Source organism: Xiphias gladius, chromosome 16 (genome assembly GCF_016859285.1).
Source record: "Xiphias gladius isolate SHS-SW01 ecotype Sanya breed wild chromosome 16, ASM1685928v1, whole genome shotgun sequence".
Taxonomy (NCBI): Eukaryota; Metazoa; Chordata; class Actinopteri; order Istiophoriformes; family Xiphiidae; genus Xiphias; species Xiphias gladius.
Genome location: NC_053415.1, coordinates 3,510,237 through 3,530,951, shown reverse-complemented (window position 1 = coordinate 3,530,951; position 20,715 = coordinate 3,510,237). Strand labels below are relative to the sequence as shown.

Sequence of the window (20,715 nt, the reverse complement as noted above, 5' to 3'; positions counted from 1 at the left end):
GTGAGATGTCTTGCTACAGTTTATGTACTATGCTCAATGTATTGTCACTTATGTGACTTACACCTTTAGGGACGAGGTAATAACACACTGGATATGTTGTGTTTGAATTATTTGTTTTCCTGCGCACAAAGAAACTGTTGATGTTACCTCACTGATTGCTATTGAGTCTATTGAAGTATTTCTTTTCTAGAAAATACGATGCCCTTCTCTCACCAGATTGTCAATGACAGGCTGACGACGCCTGGCCTGTGAGGGGAGCCTGTGACTCATTGAATCACATGTGGCAGAAGCTGAATGTGACTTTCTCAAGCACATGCATCAGTGTGAAAGGCAAACACATATCCAGGATTCACACCCACGCACTCACAGACAGCAGCTAGAGAGAAGTATGTTTTGTCATTTTTTTGCAAATGTGCCTGACATCAACCAGATGTCTCCCTAAAATCTCTGTACAGATCTTCATCAGTAGCAACCCCACCCACATCACAATGAAAATGAATTTCAGTGTAAGACTGCAGAAAGTTCAGACAACACCGCAGACAAGTGACACTGCAAATGGATACCCTTAATGTGCAGTAGAATGATCATAAATATCAGATTTGTGTGAAATGATATAAAAAACGATTTAAAAAAAGATTATGTGTCTTTAACGATGCAAGGGCCGACCAACAAATGCCAATTCAGCAGTCTAACCTACATGTAACTGGGGGTTATTGTCGTAATCATCATCACCGTGTTCCAGATGAGATGGTGAGGCATCCCAAAGAAACAATGTCCTGGGAAAAACTGGCTCCATTAACCAGGGAGATGGAGGTGTACCTGATGAATCACAGTGCTCTTAGCAGCACATTTAATCAATTTAATTTGTAAAAATCAGTCTGTAGCAACCATCCATCCATAGGCCAATATCTGACCAGTTTTATAATATAATGTAGGGTGTGACTGCCAGAGCTAGAGCTGAAAGAAAAAAAGAGACTTCCTTCTGCAGCAGTCAAACACTGGTTACTATTTACATAGCAGCACTCAGCACTGGCCATGTTACTGTTAGAACAGTCATGGTGACTGATCAGAATGTGTTGGTATCTGAGTTTGATTATATAATAATGTTTCTAACAATATGATATCATAACAGACGTTGTCTGAGTCTGATCCTTCAAAACCTGTAATAATAATAAAAACAACAACAACAACAAAAATAATAATAACAACTCCTTAAACAGAACTGTTAGTCTGTTGGTTAGTTACACACAGTCCAGTTTTCCATGACGTGGATTAATTGGTCTAATTTATATTATCAATAAAATATATATTACATTAAACATTAGGTGAAAAGATGTGTTTTAATTCATGCTTTTAAATCAAATTCCAGCCCAGCAAAGTAAAAATCATCTGGTTTAGCTAGTTGAGCTTGTTGACGCCAAACATAACTTTGTGTCAAAGACAACCTTTTTTAATCTTCTACCTGTGGTGGCTTCAGCTTATATGAACTCCTAAAAGCATGGAGGTGTTTTGCCAACATTTATAAATCTATATTAGGCTGAGAGTTTTACTTACTACAGCCAGCAATGGCAAGTAGAAGTTAAGAGACAAAGCCGGGAGTGGAACAAATGAAAAAATGGTCGGGCTGCATAAGGTCAATAAACATCATACAGTATCTCCGATGAACTAACAGCTAACCCATTCATTGGGCAGTTTTGGTGACTATCAATCTGCAGCAAAAGCCCAATTCACTGCACTTCAGTGTTTACTTATCTTCTCGGGTGGTCACAAAGGGCTCACAGCGTAACCGGTGGTTATGAGCATTATTACTCGAGCATGCAACTGGACCTCACATGGCATAAATATTGATGGAAAGCTCGGAACGAAATGAAAATGATCAGTCATTTTCTACAAAATTATCAGGGCCATGCCAAAATCCATTTGCTTTTCAATGAGGAATTGCCAAAATGCATGGAGTAGGTTACAAACGTTATTCCCTTTACACGAACTGATGCATTAGATGAAATCCCCACACTCACGTGATGGTTACCATGGTTACCAAATGATTTTGCATATGATCTCACATAAATTGATTAAAAGATTGTTTCCCTTAATGAGTATGAGGATTGAGTAAATGTAATATTTCTGTTTTGGAATTCATGCTAAAATCCCATTTCGACCATCGCACATTCTTCTGGTTCTTTTTGCCTTGCTCTCACAAGGCTTTCAAAACACAAACAAAGGGACTGATTGTTTGGTCCGCAGCAAGTTCAAAATAAAGCCTGAATGAACCACACTCAACAAGGAAACACACCATACTTTTTCTTATTGAAGCTCATCAGCAAGGTACTAACTTGCTGAAAACAGATGCTCTTACCCAGCAGATCTTATTTTCAAATTTAGATCAAATTACACCTTACATCTACTAGTCATGTAGTTCATTGTCTTGCTTTCCCCCTTTCTTTCAGCAAAACAACAGATAATTTCATTGTAAATGACAGGGTTTTTTTTTTAGAGGTTTACATGATTAGTTTCTAGTAAATTACTATTTGTATGATCAAAAATTAATGTTTTAATCATAAAAAATATACAAATAAGACATAGAAAATCAACCAGTAATACATTACTGAATTAGAAATGATGAGTGTGACACCTGTATTTGTATTTTATGGCATATTTGTGGTAATGAAATAATCTAATGTTAAGAGGGATTTGTTATTCTACTGCAACCCATTTGCACTTGATTATTCATTAGACCACATGATGTACCCTCTCGGATAAACTCTAATGTAGACAGAGATGAAAGACTTTCAACCAAAAACCTCCAAAGCCTCTGTCTTAGGAAAAAGAAAATCTCATTTTTGCTTCAAATCCTAGCGATCAATCTTCCCTCTCACTCGTCTGTCTGTTATCTTCTCCCATTTGTCTGGGGTCTATTTTGCACCATCCATCCACAAACCACCCTATAAAGCTAACTTTTCTGACTGTCTCATCACACAACATTGCTGCTCTCTCTGTCAAGCCTGAGGTCAGCTAAGGGAATGAGATGGCGTTGCAAAGATAGCGGAAAAATGTCACCTGGGAATGAAATATTGATGGACAGAAAGGCCTTGCCTCTTTCTCTTCTTCCCGGGCGTGGAATGAGAGTCACACAGTCGATGGGCAATAAAGAGGAAAGCCAAAACAAACACACTAATCCGCAGGAAAGGAGACAGACAGAGAGCAATGTGGGAGCCCCACTATCCTATCCATCCTTTTCCTCGGAGGTATCCTTGTCTTCTCCCTCACTTTAAGCAAACCATAATCAGATTCACTTGCACTTCACTTGATGTGGTTTATTTTCAGCCAGAGCGTTCCCGGCTTAACATATGATCCCCTTCTAGCAAATAAGGAATCAATACAATGATCATAAGTAGAGGGAAAATAGATTCCAACATCTGAATTTGCATAACTAGATGTAAGGTAAAGCTAGGGTGAAACATGTCAGCCTTGTTTAAAACCGTCTGCTGGCTGTTTTAGTGAGCTGTAATTACAAAGCAAGAGAGACAGCAGAGAGAGATGTCATCCTCCTGCTGCTGAACAAAAGCAGTCCCATTGTTTGCTTTTGCAAAGCACACTCCGAACTCATCAAGATATCATTAATGTCAAGTAAGTCCAGGTGTGTTTTGTATAAATATATAGTCTGCATCGCAGCATGAAGTAGGAGACAGGTAATACAGGCTGTTTACAAGACTGTCACTCAAGTCACTGTATAATTTAAGTAATACAGACTATCACATTTGTGATGTTTTTTGTCATTGCATGGAACAGGCAGGAATTAAAGCCTTATGAAAGCTATAATCAAGCCTCATTAGTAACAATTCCACATGTTGCTTTTGTAGGGCATAGAAGCGAGCATAAATCTCCTCAAGGTTATTGAACAATACATCCTGCATTTCTACATATATCTACATCCATTTCGGTACTCCTCTCATTCCCATTCAGGGTTGAAGGAATTAACAGCAAAACTCACCATTTATCCATTTGGCGTCCGGGTCATGGACCTTGAACTCAGGTTTGAACAAATCCTCCACAGTCAGTTTGGTGTCACTTCCAGCTTGGTTGTCAGCTGCAAAAACAAGCCATAAATTAAGTTGCACGGCCTTTTTAGTAATATATGGGTACTATATAGATGTCCTCTCCAGTTATTATACATCAATTCTATCTAGCAAGCTAAAATTCCAAATCAATCTTCAACATTAGCTGTCCTTGGTATTCACTCTCACCACTAGCATTTAGATGTTTCCTAACATAAAAACATCGAAAATACAAAAGTCGCCCTGTAAAACATTTGACTCTGGGCACCAAAAGTGTCCTGAGGATACATTACCTGTGTGCATCTCTTAAAGACTAAGCTTTAGAAACACAGGTGGTGCAAGTGCAGTTAGAAAAAAGTACGCCACATTTTTACGTTGTACTGTTTGTTCCTGACAAAATCATATATTCCTACCCATTTAACATTATGGCCGATATAACTGGTTGATTTTAGTGTGCAGTATAAAAGATATATAGTATTAGCATATATGTTAGCCTGTTAAGTGAAAAGACTTTACAGTACAGAAAAGCCAAAGATATGTCTGAGGTACTTTAGAAAGAGTGATGCCATTACAACACATAAGCAAATAAGAGAGCACCAACAAGTTGATTTTTCAGCTGTAATATGTCCTTGGTCACAATTCTTTGATAAATCAATCTGAGGTATCCTAACCACAGTGTTTATTTCTGAAATGTGTGTATATTTAAAAAACTAACATCAGTCGATATAATACAAAACACTGACACAAACCCTAAGGCATAATGACACATGGTTCTATTTTAATGGGTGGGGGGTTGTCAGCCTTGGTCAGTCTACATTACATTACACAACCTTTACACAGTCTTTACCGTTGAGAATCCTGTTCTTTCTTTTTAATCAGCCATGGCTGTGTCCCAAAGATCAAATGACTTTGCAAAACGTGACTGGGGTTACCTGTGGTGACAAGTCCACAGAGATGTATATACCAGCTCTGCACTTGTACAGAGCTTTTTAGAGTCTTTTGCGTACATGCCTGCATATTCCTGTAGAGTTCGCAGCAAACGGCAGAATGAAAAGGTGATTAATGTTGCTTTAAGGTCTGGGTTTTTAAGTGGGATTCTGCCCGGTTAAATATAAACTTTAATCCCTGCAACCTGAAGAAAAAAATGCAATCAACCTTTAGCAGTCGCCACAAGGCTTTCACATTTCCAAGTCAACAAGAAATGCATTGTGTGTCCTTTTAAAGTGGATGTACCTAAAGGCACATACACGACACACACGCACACACACACACACACACACACACACACACACACACACATACATTCAAGATTCATGTGAATGGAAAAGATGCATGTGGAACAATATTTTTTCTCACAATGCCATTTCATATGTTCACTAACATGATCATTACTGGGGTAGAAAATCCTCAAGATGTTCCAGCATTTGCAAACTCCTTCTGAATAGGACAGCTGCTGATTGTGAGCAGAAGAGATGGGCCAAGTCATTTTGAATGTCAGCCATATTGCCTTTCCTTGATAACTCCACACGGCATGTTTGTTTATGGAGGCAATGAAAGTCTAACCAACCGTGGAATAAACCAGGGGAGGATGAGGCTGAATGGGCAGTGGATTTTGATGATTTTACAGTAACTCTGGGTGTTTTTTCATAATTTTGGGAGCAGGTATACAATGTAAAAAGTATTAAAATAGCCAAAAAATTGTAATCCGCTAAGTGGATCAAACAATTGTGAAATATAGAGACACCAGGTTAGTGGTCTGAGGGGTCTCACTGGTCCAAAAACAGTTTTGAGCATTGTGGATATCACATATTAAAAATACTCAATATAGGGTACACAAACAGAATATTTTTTAAGTTACATCAATATCTTCTATTTTGTTTTGTTTTGTTTTTTGGGCTAAATGGGTGCAGAACTCCAAAACAAGCTTAAAATCCCACATATTTGACATACAATAGCTTTTTGAAGTTGATATGGCTTCAAAAACATTTTAGCAAACTGTTACCTATGTACACGTGCAGCAAACAAACAGCAAACATCTGTTAAATGCTACACTATGTTCAAAGGCTATTCGCAAACTTTGTCCATCCCATTTGGTGCAGGTGAGGCAGTTAGTAAAACAGAGGTTTTTCACCAAAAAACCGCTGGAAACAGACTTGATGGGATGAGACTGAACCAAAAGAGTAAAGCTAAGTGGTGTAAAACCAAAAACAATGAGCTGAAAGATGCTAAAAAACTCTGTAGCGTTGAGGGAAATACAGTTGAAAATCCTATGTGGGTTCCTCACAATGACCGACCCTTTCACATTACACATAGTCATTTGATCCATTGATCATATAATCAGATTGATTAGTGCAACTTTAAGTTGGACACCAGACAGAAATCAGCAGTGAACAGAGGTCATGGAGAAAAACCCACACCACCTCATTTACTGGGTGGATCAACTCAGTTTGGCATATTCTTCCAATCTCATCCACAGCATTCAGCAGCTTACATTTCAAATATTTTGGAGGAGGCAGCACCGCACCGTACTTACATCTTCATCAGGAGAAGGATAATCTGTTCATCCACAGCCATTCAAGTTTATAACGGGCGAGAATTTTAAATGTTTAGACTCTTACAGCATTAAAGACTCTTGTTGAACTCCAAAATACTTAAACCTGCATTCATTTATTAATTCTGTTGTAATTTTGTTGATTACGATAGAATCTGTGGGCCCTGAAACCAAAATCATGAAGTTAAAGAAGCTTATAAGCTTGTTAGGGCTGAGCGAAACTGCAGAGCTGGGTGAAGATTCTCTGTGGGATTGCCAGTATACACACTACTAATAGTCATTTGATCCATTGTTAATGTCGAAAATATTGATAAATGCTGCTTTAACGTCTTAATGTCATGCAAGGCAATTCTGCATGATATCACATTGTACATTCAGTTCTTGTTGTAGACTTGTAAACAATGTTGGGACAGAGTCTTTGAACAAGCAACAGTCCTCCAACCTAAATGACCATATAGGTTGCTGGTCCCTATCCTCGAAAAGGACCCATAGGAGTGTACCAGTGACAGCTGTACTGGACCTTCATCATCACGGTGACAATAATAAACACCCAGTCAAGACTGTCAAACACTCGTGGATAAAGGAAATAAAATGAATTATCGGGGAAACAAACAACGTTCTCCTGCGTGGAGTCCTGTGTTATGTCGGCCCAACCTCCTAAAACTGACTCTGGCCCTCTTTAAACTAAGTCACCTGACTTCTTCCTTTGCTCCTGTCATAATTACTACCAATGTTAGAGGTCACCACGCAATAAAACTTACGTAAAAGTCAGAATAAGCTACTTGCACAGACGGCCTATGGGTTGTTTTTTTTTTTTTTACAGGACAGTCTCCAGAATCTGCCACAGGAGCATGTAATAACAGATGTAAACACAGGGCCTTCCAGACACAGAGCAGAGAGCAATCATGTGCATTACCTGGTGTGAGGAGGATGACAGACATGGTGATGAGAGAGCAGACCACCAGGATGACCAGCAGAGCAATAGCAATCCCCTTCCAGTTCCTCTGAGGAGGACTCACCCCACCAAGGTCCTGCAGAGAGAGAGAGAGAGAGAGAGAAATGGAAGTCAGAGTTTCATGATGAATACAGTCCCTTCTCCTGCTGACAGAGGCTTGGCTAGATGCACACAGTAGTCTCTTTCTATTCCTTAATTTTTACAGATGGGATACGTACAAACTTAATTGTTGTTATCAACACCTTAACAGACACCACATGTAATGTAAAAAGCTACATATTTCTTCAGGGGCAAATATGAAAGCCGAATCATATGCAAGCATAGCAATGCAGCTCCATCCCGATGATCACGTTTTAGACACCGTAAACGCTGTCGGTGTTTACCATACCTATTAAAATGGGTCACATTGAGGCTTTGTGTTTTCAATCCAGTCCCCTGCATGGTGATGGGCTTTGCATGAGCCACCTTGTAAGCCCCAAAAAAGGACACTCAGAGTGTCTGAATCATGTTTCAGTGCTGAAAGGCTGGAAAGTACTTGCATGGTTCAATCATTATGTGGTCAACCTTTCCTTCAAATCAAGCCAGAGTTTTTTCCAGAGCTCGACATCAGTCAGCACGATACCGACGTTGAAGTGACATCTTTTCTTACATCTCAGAGCAGCGTTCTGCCCCATAAAGGATCTCGTATTGCTTGTTTGCTTTCATCTTATAACTGAATGCCCTCTTGTGGCCGCAGTAGGCTGCTGGCTCTGTAAACCAAGTTGACCACCAGCCGTTGCATAGGTCGTTTCGGTCATTTCCATGGGCGTGTCCCACTGAGAGGGGCGTCTTTTGGGGACGTTGTTGAATGCCCCATCGTGGGTAACCCTGGGATCTCTGACGGGTGGCTGGCCATGGCTAGCTACAGATGAGCGTGCTTGTCAAGGACGCCCTTGACTCAGCTTCCACCCTTCTGACATTAATAACGACACTGCGCACATTATTATACACATGCGCAGATGCTTGTGGACCCTGTACTTGTGCATTAGAAAACTACTTAACCAGTCTTTTATTCCAAAGTGTTAACAGGTAGCAGTTCAAGTAAACGAGCAAATGAGACTGTGATTTCTCATCTCAAATCACCATAAGTTGTCCTAATAAACAACATGGTAAATGGGTGACGACGACAAGTCAGGGTGTCTTGTGGAGCATTATCACTCGAGTGTGTCACTTTCAGTTGTATATATTTTGAAGATTTACCATAGAAGTGTAGTCTGGGGTCGGTTGGCTCTTAGTCACCTCTTGCCTATCTGTAAAAGTCACCGCATCCCACTGGAGTAAACTGTGTTTGATATTATCTACAGTGGAATAGCTTTCCAGGAGAGTTCGTGAAGCCCTTTCCTGCAGCTCCATGTCTGCGTCCTTAAACTGGGTCTGCCACCCCATCTGTCGCCTCTGATAAGGTGAATTAACCCTCCCACCTATAAATTTCTTCACTCCGCAGCGTCCCCTGGCCTCGGTTGCCCACAAAACCCTGCAGGTGAAATGCAGTGATTACTGGCTACCAACCCACTACTACACCTTGATTCGCTGGAGGGGAGGGACAACCAAATGGCAGCCAATTAGAGCTAGGGCCTGCTTTTACTAGGAAGCCTCTCTTGATATCTCGCTCAGATTTTCTCTGAAATTCATTAACTGAGTACTTGACATGGTGGTTTAAAAGCAGTGAGGCTCACTTTTTTTACCAGTAGTGACTAGAAATGAAATACCACCGACTGGTGAGCCAGTTATAACTAAAGTTAACCCCTGGCTATTTAGCACGCACCACAATGTACTAGACAGAGTAGACAATGTTACCAGCCACAAGAAACATCTACCAGTCATTTTGGCTGCTTATAATTATTTTTTTCATACATTGAATAACACGTGAACATGAACGTCAGAGTACTTGGACCTTCTTAAACAAACAGGAGCTATTCATTGTCACCATGACTCTAGATACATATTACATGGATGCAGTTTTTACATTATTCACAGCCCCCATTGGACTCATACGACTGATCTATTATCAGGACTTGGACCACTGCTCATTTCATTAACAGCACAAAAGGCTGATGTGCCCTTGAACACTGACTACAACTTTAAATTGCCCTTGTGCCTCCATGCATGAGATTCTTTCTCCCTCTCCTCTGCACTTTCTCCCTGTCTCATTCTCTCCCCCAATTTCCTATTCAGCCACTTTTGAATCATCATCCTCAATTTATTGACCTAATTATGAGCAATGATAGAACCACTAAGAGAATTTTGACCAGCTTAGTCTCTTCATTACCATTATTGCAGAAGCATAGAAAGGGCCCTGATAAACGGTTAGCCTACCAGAAGGAATGAGACAGCAACTGGGCTCTATCATAATCATTAGACCCTCATCAGAAGACATTCATTTCTCAATAAATCTATGTAAAAAAATAAATAAAAATAAATCTATAAATCTATGTAAAAAAAAAAATGAATTAGCTAAAGAGTATTGTCAGAACCTTTACTCTCTGACATTAACATGAGTTGATTAGACACATTATTATTTTAAAAGAAAATAAATAAATAAACACAATAGATGTCATCTCTACTGGTATACTAGTATGCCACATTTGACCTCATCAAAACCATCAGACAACAGTACTATAACTGAAGTTGAGTACTTAAGAATATTTTCTTTTCTCAACTAGCTATTTTTTTTCCAGGGATTTTCTGCCAGCATGTCATTCACTTTCAGAATGTGTTCACTTGCTTCACATAAAGATGCATGCTTGTAAGTCTGTAAAGGGACACATGGGGTTATAAATGAACTCCTGACAGGCTTGGCAGTAAAGCCTGTGCCTTCATTTTTCTGTGCCTGATAGGAAAAATACAAGGACAAAGGCCTGCTCCTTTAAACATATCTCTTTACTTGACCAGTCTCCTCCATCCCTCTTAAGCATATTCAAAATGACACCAGGATAACTTGTAGAAGTCTGACAGTTATTTTACTGCTTACTTGCTTTGCCATCTATGAATGTGTGGGTTTGTTGTGCATGGGTATTATTAGCTGTTAACGTTAGACTTTATGTGTAGTCTTTGCTAAGGTGCTTAGGTTGCCATGTCATATCTGCAGTGATTGCATAATTCCATATATTTAAATGTCAGAGTAAAATGTCAAAAGTGTTGCAACAAAATTTTTACAAGCAACCCCTTACTGTGGTGCTTACTGTACACACAACTGGAAAGTACAACAAACCAACCTACTGACTGAGCAAACACTAAAACCTATATCCTTAAAGACAGAGGTGGAGAGTTTTAAATTAAGCTACAGGCACTTTAGATAAGCTAATCAGTTATTCTACTTTAGGTTAAAGTAATAATCAGACATTTTAAGAAATACGCTAGCTTGAGGTATAGTATCTTGAAGTAAGTAGCTGTAAGTTTTCTCACTAGCTGGCAAGATATGACTTGAAACTGAGAGGTTTCAACAGAGGTTTCCCGTTTTTTTTCAAACACCTTTTAAGGTATGTACAGTATATCTCCCTGGGCAGAGGCTAGCTTCCCCCCTTGCTGCCAGTCTTTGTGCTAAGCTAGGCTAAACACGCCCTGAATCAAAGTGAACACAGAGATTAAATTTGTATGAGTCTGTACCTACCTTCTTGTAAAACAGTGAGCATATTTAAAATTTTTCTTTCTTTTCTTTAATTATTACTTTCATTATATTTCTGACATTACCCTCAGTGTGTAAGAGTAACTCGGTAGCTTTTTGGTAATGTTGGTATAAAACAACCAGGACGTAATTTCTTCTAACAAAAGATTTGGTCACCACTTTGAGGAGCATCATTGCATTGGCAGAGTATATATTCCTTTGATATTGTCAGAAGGCTAGATTCGCTAAATGTAGTGTGACAACTACTTTTGCAGTAATACTAATAGTGTTAAACATACTGTATGTTGGACTTATACCTAAGACTGGGGGTGTTTTTTGAAATGTGTTTGACATCCTTCAATCATCTGTTTTATGGAACATATATACCTTCATTTTTAAAAATAAAACAATAAACTCATAGAGAGTTGTGTGATGCACTCAGTCTTTTTTTTTCTCTGGCAAAGTGAAGGGTAATCTCCACAGGCAGCTGTTCAAATCACACAAATCTCCCTCCGTCTATACGTTTTGAGCTCTATGTTATTGATCATGACCAGCGATTTTATGAGCTTTCCAGTTTCACCATGGGCATTTACAGTAGGTAATACATTGGGCTGGGGAAATAAAACAAATCTATCAATAAAAACGGATGTTTTATTCTGTTAACTCGTCATGGAGCTTCCTCTAACTGTCTTTCACAAGTTGACAAGATAATGGAACAAACACTGCTGCTCCTCACAATTTTTTCATCTGCCCTGCACTGCACTTGTGCTCTTGCTCTTCTGCTCTTGCACTTGTGCTGTGCACTGAGGGCGGGAGATGATGGGTACCGGGACGCTTCAATTATTATTAGCTCAAAATTTCATAATGCAAAGGGCCAAGTCTTCAGGTGTGCAAGTACAAAAACAGGGAAAAGAGGAGGAGGAAAAGAAAGGATGTTTCATTTGTTGCAGCTGGCTAGCTAAGTAGCAATAAAGCTAATGCTAGATAATGATGCTAAGATAGCTGCTAGAGATCGGAGGATATGAATCGGAATGGAAAGCATGCAGTGGTGGAAGTATTCAGATCCTTTTACTTGAGTAAAAGTACCAATATAACATTGTAAAAATTCTCCATTGCAAGTAAAAGTCCTGCATGGAAAACCCTATTCAAATAAAAGTACATAAGCATTAATAGCAAAATGTGATTAAGGTATTAAAGTAAAAGTACTGGTGTGGTCCCTGTGACTGATACATTATTATATATGACATCATTAGATGATTAATACTGAAGCATCAGTGTGGAGCAGGTTTTTGCTGTTGGAACTGCTGGAGGTGGAGCTAGTCTGAACTACAGTTTTATATACAGGCACGTCCGATAAATATGAGGAGTTCTGAGATTATTAATTGGAGAGGAAAGAAGAAAAAACAAAGACGCACAAATCTTTTTCCAGTTTTTGGACTTTTTCTCTAATCTTTGATTTTTGGTGAGATAGTGGATCATTTGAACATTTATTGAAGTGAAACCATGTGAGAAGTTTAGAGGGAAAGATCACTATTTGGTGGAGCTGTTAACAACACATAGACATCTGAAATGTGACCCCAACTACACATTGCTTTTTGTTAGACATCAGAAGCCAAAAAGGTTGGAAACCACTGGTTTCATCTTTAACAATGTGTTGTATTTTAAAAGCTTGTTACATTATCCATTGTGTAAAATCTTCATCTTACAAGGAACCAGTAACTAAAGCTGTCAAATGAATGTAGTGGACTAATAAAGTGGAAGTATAAAGTACCATAAAATGGAAATACTTAAGTACAAGCACCTCAAATTTGTACTTAAGTACAGTACTTGAGTAAATGTACCTAGTTACTTTTCACCGCAGCAAGCCAGTAGCTAGCTATGTGGATAACTGCTGCTTCCTGAAACGTAAGACGCTCCGCTGAAATTTTGCTGACCGATATCAGTTATAATGGCTAATGCTGTAGCCATTGTACCACTGTGGAAGGAGTGGGTGGTGTTGAGGCAGTACTGGTGGGTTTATGTGGTGGTGGTGGAGTGGGAGGGGGGCACCACATCCTAATCTCACCTAGGGCGCCAAAATGGCTAGAGCTTGCCCTGAAGAGTCCCATTCGGACTGGATTTATTTTCTTTGGGGAGGTGGGTTGATTTTAACATCACCTGTGCTGGTCAGTTATTTTCAGCATGTGTGTGGGTATTTTTTCATGTTTGCCCCAGTAATAACACAGCTGCAATTAGCTACTGTTTTTGCTGGTCCTCTTGCGATTTAAAATTTTTTACCTGTTTTTTAGCCTGTTTTTGTTTACATTTTGACAAACTGACACTATTAAAAGTATGCAGAATTAGATAATAGCAATTCTTGCTTGTAATGTACCCATTACAGTACAGACAACCATCAGATACATACTGAAGGACACTTGAAGACCAGATGATTCTTCTTCAAGTGGATTTATGGATGTTTATTTGCAATAGACTTCAGAGATAATGATATCCTCTGGAAGTGTAAGTCACACTGAATGATTTCAATATGTGTTTCATGTCTGTGTGTTATGGTCTGACTGCGTTATGACTCTAAGAGGGAGGAGTATGATTTTTGACTCAAATTCAACAATGCAGTATATTTGCCTCACATCTCTCCCTTCACCCCGCCTCAACTCTCCTGAACCCCTCTGGGGAGGCTTTTCGCTTCCTCTTTTGTTAATATTTTATTCCCCACCTCCCCTGTAATATTAATACCATCCAAATGGGGTTTAGGAGGGTTACAAAAAATTAATAGGAAATCATAAATGTATTTAAAGTGTGTTGAATCACAGTGTCCTGGCAGAGCAACAAGAAATACCACGTGTCTGCATGTGTACAAATTCTGGCCTCTTATTTTACTTCCATCAGTTATTATTTATTTATTCAACTGAGACAATGATTAGAACCCTCTGTTAATTTATCTGACTCTGATTGTAATTCTACCTGGCTCTCTCTGGGACAGTTCCATCACACTCAGTCAATACAATCAATTATTCATCAAGTCAAGCAGACCACAGAAAATAATGGGGCACATTTGTTGTTAGGGGCATAGCCGAGTGAACAGTAGTGGTGATGTTAATCCGTGCTTGAATTCCAGCAGGATCTGAGGAACTGACACCACCACTGCTAACAATGAAATATTCAGGGTGTCCACAGGAACATTTTTAAAGTGAGGAAAGTTTGTCTTCTAACTTTATTTCATTGCAGTTTTTCTAAAACCAGAATCTCATTTATCCATTTATAATTTACCGGGGTACTCCAGCAATTTATCATTGCACTTCCATAAAGTTGGTGAATTTGCAAGGGACAGATTTTAAAAAGACTGCTCAAAAACAAAGCACGAGAGGCCAAGATAGTCTGACTTCTGTCCCTTCATAGCAGTGCTTCTCAACTGTCTTTATTAGACCTTCCCTGCCATGTAAATGCCCATAACTTTCAAATGCCATGGTCCCAAATTGTAATGCAGACTTTCTGTTTAAGAAAAAAAAAATCCAAGTTGTAGCTTAAATGATCCTGGTGACATTTGGTGGTTATTTTCTCACACTTCACAAAGCTGCTACACATAGGACAGGAATGGGTTCCATTTCGGATCCAGATCCAAGTTGGTAAAATACCCAAGTTCCTCTGCGGTCATCCAATCCCCTATCAAATATTTTACTCATGTTCTCTATTTTGTTAGTCTCTTTTCTAGCTCTCTCCGACACTACAGGCTACAAAACAACTACAAAATGTAAGATTCGCAGGAGGGTACTCACAGCAAAAGGGCAAACAACAGGTCCTTTGTTTAAATATCTACCATCCAACATGTTAAAGTAAGAACTTGTAGAATTTTTGATAACTTGAGAGGGACGAGTGTTCAGTCTCAGCCCACAAGCGTTGTTACAACATATTCTGTCAGATTCTGTGACCTGTAGCATTGCGACGAGTTAGTCTTAAGATTACGCATGCAGTTTTGCATGCAAGAATGCATATTACTTTCACTGTGGTTTATTTCACTTTAGCTTCTACATGTTCTGCAGCTGCAGCACAGCCCCCAGTGAAGAGCAAAATGAGGACAAGGCCTAATGAACGTCACAGAGCAGTGACAAAATATGAGGTGAAAGCCCTACAACAGCACAGTAGAATGTGCATGGTTTAGGTTTGATTACCTCAGTTTCAGTTAGTGTCAGTGTCATGCTTGGCCCCTAAATCAAATTTAAGATGAACAATTTATCAATGTGATTAGAAGAAGCTAGATTCTTAACCCTCGACATATATCTTTTGTCACATAAAACCCTTGAAGTTTGTTTTTGTTAGTGCGCTGAGTGAAAAAAATAACGGTACATTTGCTTCATTCCCCACTAAGCAAACTACACTTAACGAATCCATAAGTGATTTGAAAGGATTTTAATTTGAAAAGTTGATTCAGAATTGGATTCTGATTCGATAAAATCTTATAGGACCCCATCCCTGGAAAATACACATCTGTCTGAGTGAAACTTTCCATGACTAGGATAATGAACTTAATGTGTAAAATCCGTGGAGTGCCCCTTTAAATATTTACCCACAATTTCAGTTAAGAGTATGTCAGTTGTGGGAAGATTATTTCATAAGATTTTCAATATTTCATGTCTAGACGACATCTGCGTTAAACAAAAACAAAAAAAGCAGTAAAGAAGATGATAGGACAATAGGGAAAAGGTCTCCCGCTCACTGCAGAGCAGTCCCTTAACAACCATATGGCCAAGCTGTGTGCTAACTAAAGTCATTTTCTGTGATTACATTATCTATCTTTGAAATAAGAAGAATAGCCTACAAAACCAAAAGAAAACAACTTAATGGAAAGAGTGCATTACTACATGAGGCCTATTTCGAGAGCAGAGAAAAAGTTTGGAATTGAGCTGTGTTACTGTGAATGTTGTCAAAGGGGCACTCCCTGGTTTTTTTTAATTGACTAACAGCGCTTTTGGGAATGTGTCAGCTGTCGGCGTCCCTTCATGCAACTTTTTTACTTTTAGGAAAGTACACTGTTTTTCTCACCCTCCTCCCCCTCCACTGGAGACAATGAATGAGACCAGCCTGTCAAAAAAAACAAAAGACAATGACAGATGTTCGTTGTGTATTTTGGACAGCTCTGCACGTTGGGATTCACTGTCCTCTCAGCTGTTGTTGAGTGTGATCTTTTGTTGCCGGCTTCGCTGCACTTGAAAGCTATAGGAGATGTCAATAATAAGCTAGAGCACGGTCATTTAGGCTGACGAAGACTGTTGTTATTTTAACGTTAAACAAATACTGCATGTTTCTAACATGATCAGCTCCTAGGCAAACCCTACACATCCCCCTGTACTTGTTGTACTTATTGCTGGCATACATCTAATTTTCAAAGTAGGAGAGAGTGAGAATGATCAAACATTATGTAAAATTAGAATGCTAATGCTGCCTCTGAGGTGTTTGATTAATATTTCTGCCATCTTCATCAAACTCCTGCGGATATCCTTATTCCCCACTGGCTTGCTGTGCATGTATGTGTGCACACCCGTACATGCACATGCAATACTGTTAGAGGAGTCAGGCTATTTATAGAGCTGTGAGCTTACCCTCTCCTGGACTCTGACCTTGGAGAGTGTGACAAATGACAAGCAGCATTTCAGCAGAAGCTGAGCCATTTTAACAATGACAGCAGGTCATAGAGGGTGAAAAAAAATAATGCCATCTGCACAGGCTTATTTTTGTTTACCCATGAAATACCATTTCGCTCTGCCTCGTGAATCATTGACAGCCCCAGCCAAAGCCGTGCCGGGGTCTTGATGCTTAGCATCTGAGATTGAGCCATTGGCTAATAGGAAATGGCAAGCTTAGCTACATGTTGTCATCTTATTGTATTTAGCATTATCAGCCTTGCCCTGAAGGACACTGCCATTGGCCTTTAGTCCCTGTGAAATAATGCTCAATTAGTCACTGTCCCTACCATATTGGTTTCAGATACAAGAGGCTGTTGACTCACAAAGCAGTGCAATGGTATTACTGAATATTAATATGAATGCTGAGATTAGCTATATAGAAGCAATAGAATCGCAACATTAGTTACTGGCATTCCAGGGACTGTGCTGCAAAAAATCACTTGTGGCTCACATTGTATATTATTGAGCTCTCAATTAAGTGATAGAATTTAAAGAAAGGAAAAGCAAGGCTAATGGTAAATGCTCTGTGAATGTCAACCTCTCATTTGAGGAGCCATTTACCTGTTTCTTTTATAACTTCTCTCCATGGCTTCACAGTTATTGTAAAGGCCATATTCACAATTAGCACCGATTTATTTGCACTTTTCTCCCCCAATACTCCATATACAGTTGAAATGGGATGATGCTTTTATGCTTCTATGTGAATACCTATAAAATCCCTTTACTCAAAATAGGACACAGTCTCAGTGCATACTGTACATCATTCTATTTCTGTGTCTTTTAATACTGCCAACGTTTTAATAAAAATAAGTCATTTCATAATTCATGAATCAATAAGCTTTCAATATGAACAGAAGATTAGCTCACATTACCTATACTAAATGTACACAGTAACTGCTGCCATACTGATTACAGTCTCTGTTAAATGTATTGTATATTCCTATCAGTAAGCCTCACATAGAGACTTACATCATCAAAAAAACTAACATAAGGCTGCAGCATACAGGCCTCCGATTTGTAAAACAAAAATATTCAAATCTCTTTTGTCACTAACATTAATATTACAATGTTTTACTCATGAAAACTGCATTGTTTTGATTCTCTCCTGTCATTTGCAATAAACGGCAGAATTTAAGTATCTTTGCTTCTCTGTTTTTGCAGTAAAATTGTTAATGGGTGAAAAAATACACCTTGTTATATTAGGTAAACTGTGGCCTTGCACACCTTCCTCGGGGATGTGTATGTAACTGTCTCTGGCATATTTAAACATAATATGACGCAGTATCTCTGCATATCTAAGAAATACTCCTGAACCATCAGTAAGTTTGCCCCCGAGCTGGCTCAGCCTTCACTTTTATTAAGCAAATGCCTCGATTAGCCAAAGCAAAGTGAAGTAACAAATGATGAATAAGTGAAAAGCAAAGCAGTGGAATTTGTACCAACCTTCAAACAATGAGTTAAAAAGACAGAGGGTGAAAATTCTCAATTCTCAGATCAGGCAATTCAAACTCAACATTAATATACTGTATATTTTCATTAAGTGAGATCACGGGAACAGTCGTACTTCAGAATGTTCAGCACATTCGAAGACATGATGACACTTGTATTTTTCTTGTGATGTAAATGTTGGATGTATATTTAGGCTGTGTTTAAATGAGTGAATGAATAAGTGTTTAAATCAGGTGGTAGTTTACGTAACCTAATATACATATTTAATAATAATATCCCCAGCTGCGGGATTAACATGTGGCAAACATGATGCAAATGTGTCTGTCAGGTTGGGTTTGCTAGTGGATAAAGAACAGGAAGAAGGAGAAACAAATACTTCAGTAACATCTGTTTGACTTGTTTATCTGAACTCCAATGCCTTCAACAGCATTGTTCACTTACAGTGCTATTGAATAATAAGTGAGAGAAAATTTACGAAACAATACACATACTGTATGGGTACTTGTGAGTGCTGGAAGAAGAATAATCTTCTTGAAAGAAAGTAGCAATCCAGACTGGGATACAGGCATTTGAGATTAAGAATCAGTATTTACATTTTGCCTAGAGACGTTTTAATATTCTTTATTTTATTAAGGTTTAATAATTCTAATGCCAGCCTCACTGAAGTCTCTGATGCACAAAAAAAGGAGCAATGCCTGATATTATTGGACAAACAAAGGCCGGGCGAGGATTTAAGGAAATGAATTCATTGGCTCTACACCATTATGGTGGATAAATCTAAATTCAAACCACCTAAAGTATATGAAGGAAACAGGCCAATAAAGCAAATTCCATTAATCAGCTTTTTACTTTGAATTTTCTCTGCACATTTAAATGTGATTTTCTGTCATTTACATGGTGAGCTCCAAAGCCTTCGTCTGTCCCCTGCAGTCAAATCTCTGAATGCAATTAGACAGGGTTGGCTACGTTCCTAGGAAAATTACACTCTAGGCTCTGGGTAAGATTTTAGCCATTTCCGACCCAATTCAAAAACAAATCTCATTTATTAAAAAGAAATAAAAACCGAAAGGAGAACCTGACATGAGCAGGAATAGCCACAGAGGCTCATAGACATGGAGCTGAATGTGTCTGTGTGAAGACAGGAAATTGTCTCTCCGTGTGTGGTTGAAAAGTGTCGCTGTGTGTTTTTTTTTTACTTATAGGGTGACATTGGAGGATTCAGCAGGCACTGAGCTATAAAATTGCTAGTTGAGAGGGAATTATTGGGGATGGAGAGGTGGAGAGGGAAGGACAGCTCAGCAGGGAGTCGGATGAAGAGGTGTGCCTCAGCAACTGATTTGATCATCTCACCATCGGTGATGTTTACAGTGGCTCTCCCCTTGGTGATTATGTAGTTTTTGTGTCTTGACAACAGAATACCTAAAGGCATCTGCCCACTCTGTCACACCAAGTGTGTTAGAGTGGGCAGGGCTGTGTTGCAATAAAAAAATGAAGACAATGGCTGCACTGCATAACACGACTATTACCCTCAAGATCTTAATCAGCTTAAGTTATTACCATGACCCTTACATATCCTGGGGCTAAGTCTGTTGGTGGCCATTAAAGATGGAGTAAGCGATTCTAATCCAATACAGTTTTTGCCCAATTCAGCGAATATCTACTCATGGTCTGCTGGCTCTTTGTTCTGTGGGTGCGCTGAAAAAGAATCCAGTGTTCTTACACAGCCCTGGCTCTGTAGATGGAAGGAACGTCTACAGGCGAGTATGGTTTTGTCCTGTTTTCTAATGTTTGTGAAAGCGAATCCCAACTGGTTAGCTAGCAGGCAGGCACCTGTGTCGCATTGGTGTGCCTGGTAACATTAAATTACTTGCCCATGGACATTCGCCTACTTTCTGGTTTGCTAGGATCTGTTGTTGGTGTGTTGTTAGCTATAGTAGCAGGAGAGTTGTGAGTATCGCTGTCTGCAGCTGATGTGCTGGCTCCTTGGCGATGCACATTCATGAATTAGGGCGGCGGGGCTTCTAAAGGAGCAGTAAAGGGAGGCATGCATTTGTTTTGCTGTTTAATGCAAATGTCAACGGTTTTTCTCCAGAATCGTTTACTCCACACTTAATGATGTGTACCTGTTGTGTCCCGATTGAATTCATTTTCAAGAGTGTAAAGAGCATGCATAGGCTTCATATTGTGAGGGGATTTAAGACTCAAAATCTTGCCTCTCAACAGACCCTCAGATTAGTCGAAAGCGGTCAAATTTAATCAAACTCGACTGGTTTCTTCAACTGGGATCTGAAGAAACAATATCATATTATTTGAGCTGGAGCGGACCTGACCTGGGTAGAATTTATAAAACACATCCTCCTCATGAGACAACAATATACAGGTTG

The 20,715-nt window shown here is 39.2% G+C and overlaps 1 protein-coding gene across 1 annotated transcript in view; it reads right to left on the bottom strand.

Annotated features, from left to right (window-relative positions):
* Positions 1 to 20,715, bottom strand: part of LOC120801336 (inactive dipeptidyl peptidase 10-like) — a 201,847-nt gene that overhangs the window by 77,897 nt on the left and 103,235 nt on the right. The window contains exons 2-3 of the mRNA XM_040148211.1: positions 7,523 to 7,637; positions 3,992 to 4,087 (exon numbers count right to left, since the gene is read on the bottom strand). Coding sequence (XP_040004145.1) covers positions 3,992 to 4,087; positions 7,523 to 7,637 — 211 coding nt within the window. The remainder of the gene's footprint in view (positions 1 to 3,991; positions 4,088 to 7,522; positions 7,638 to 20,715) is intronic.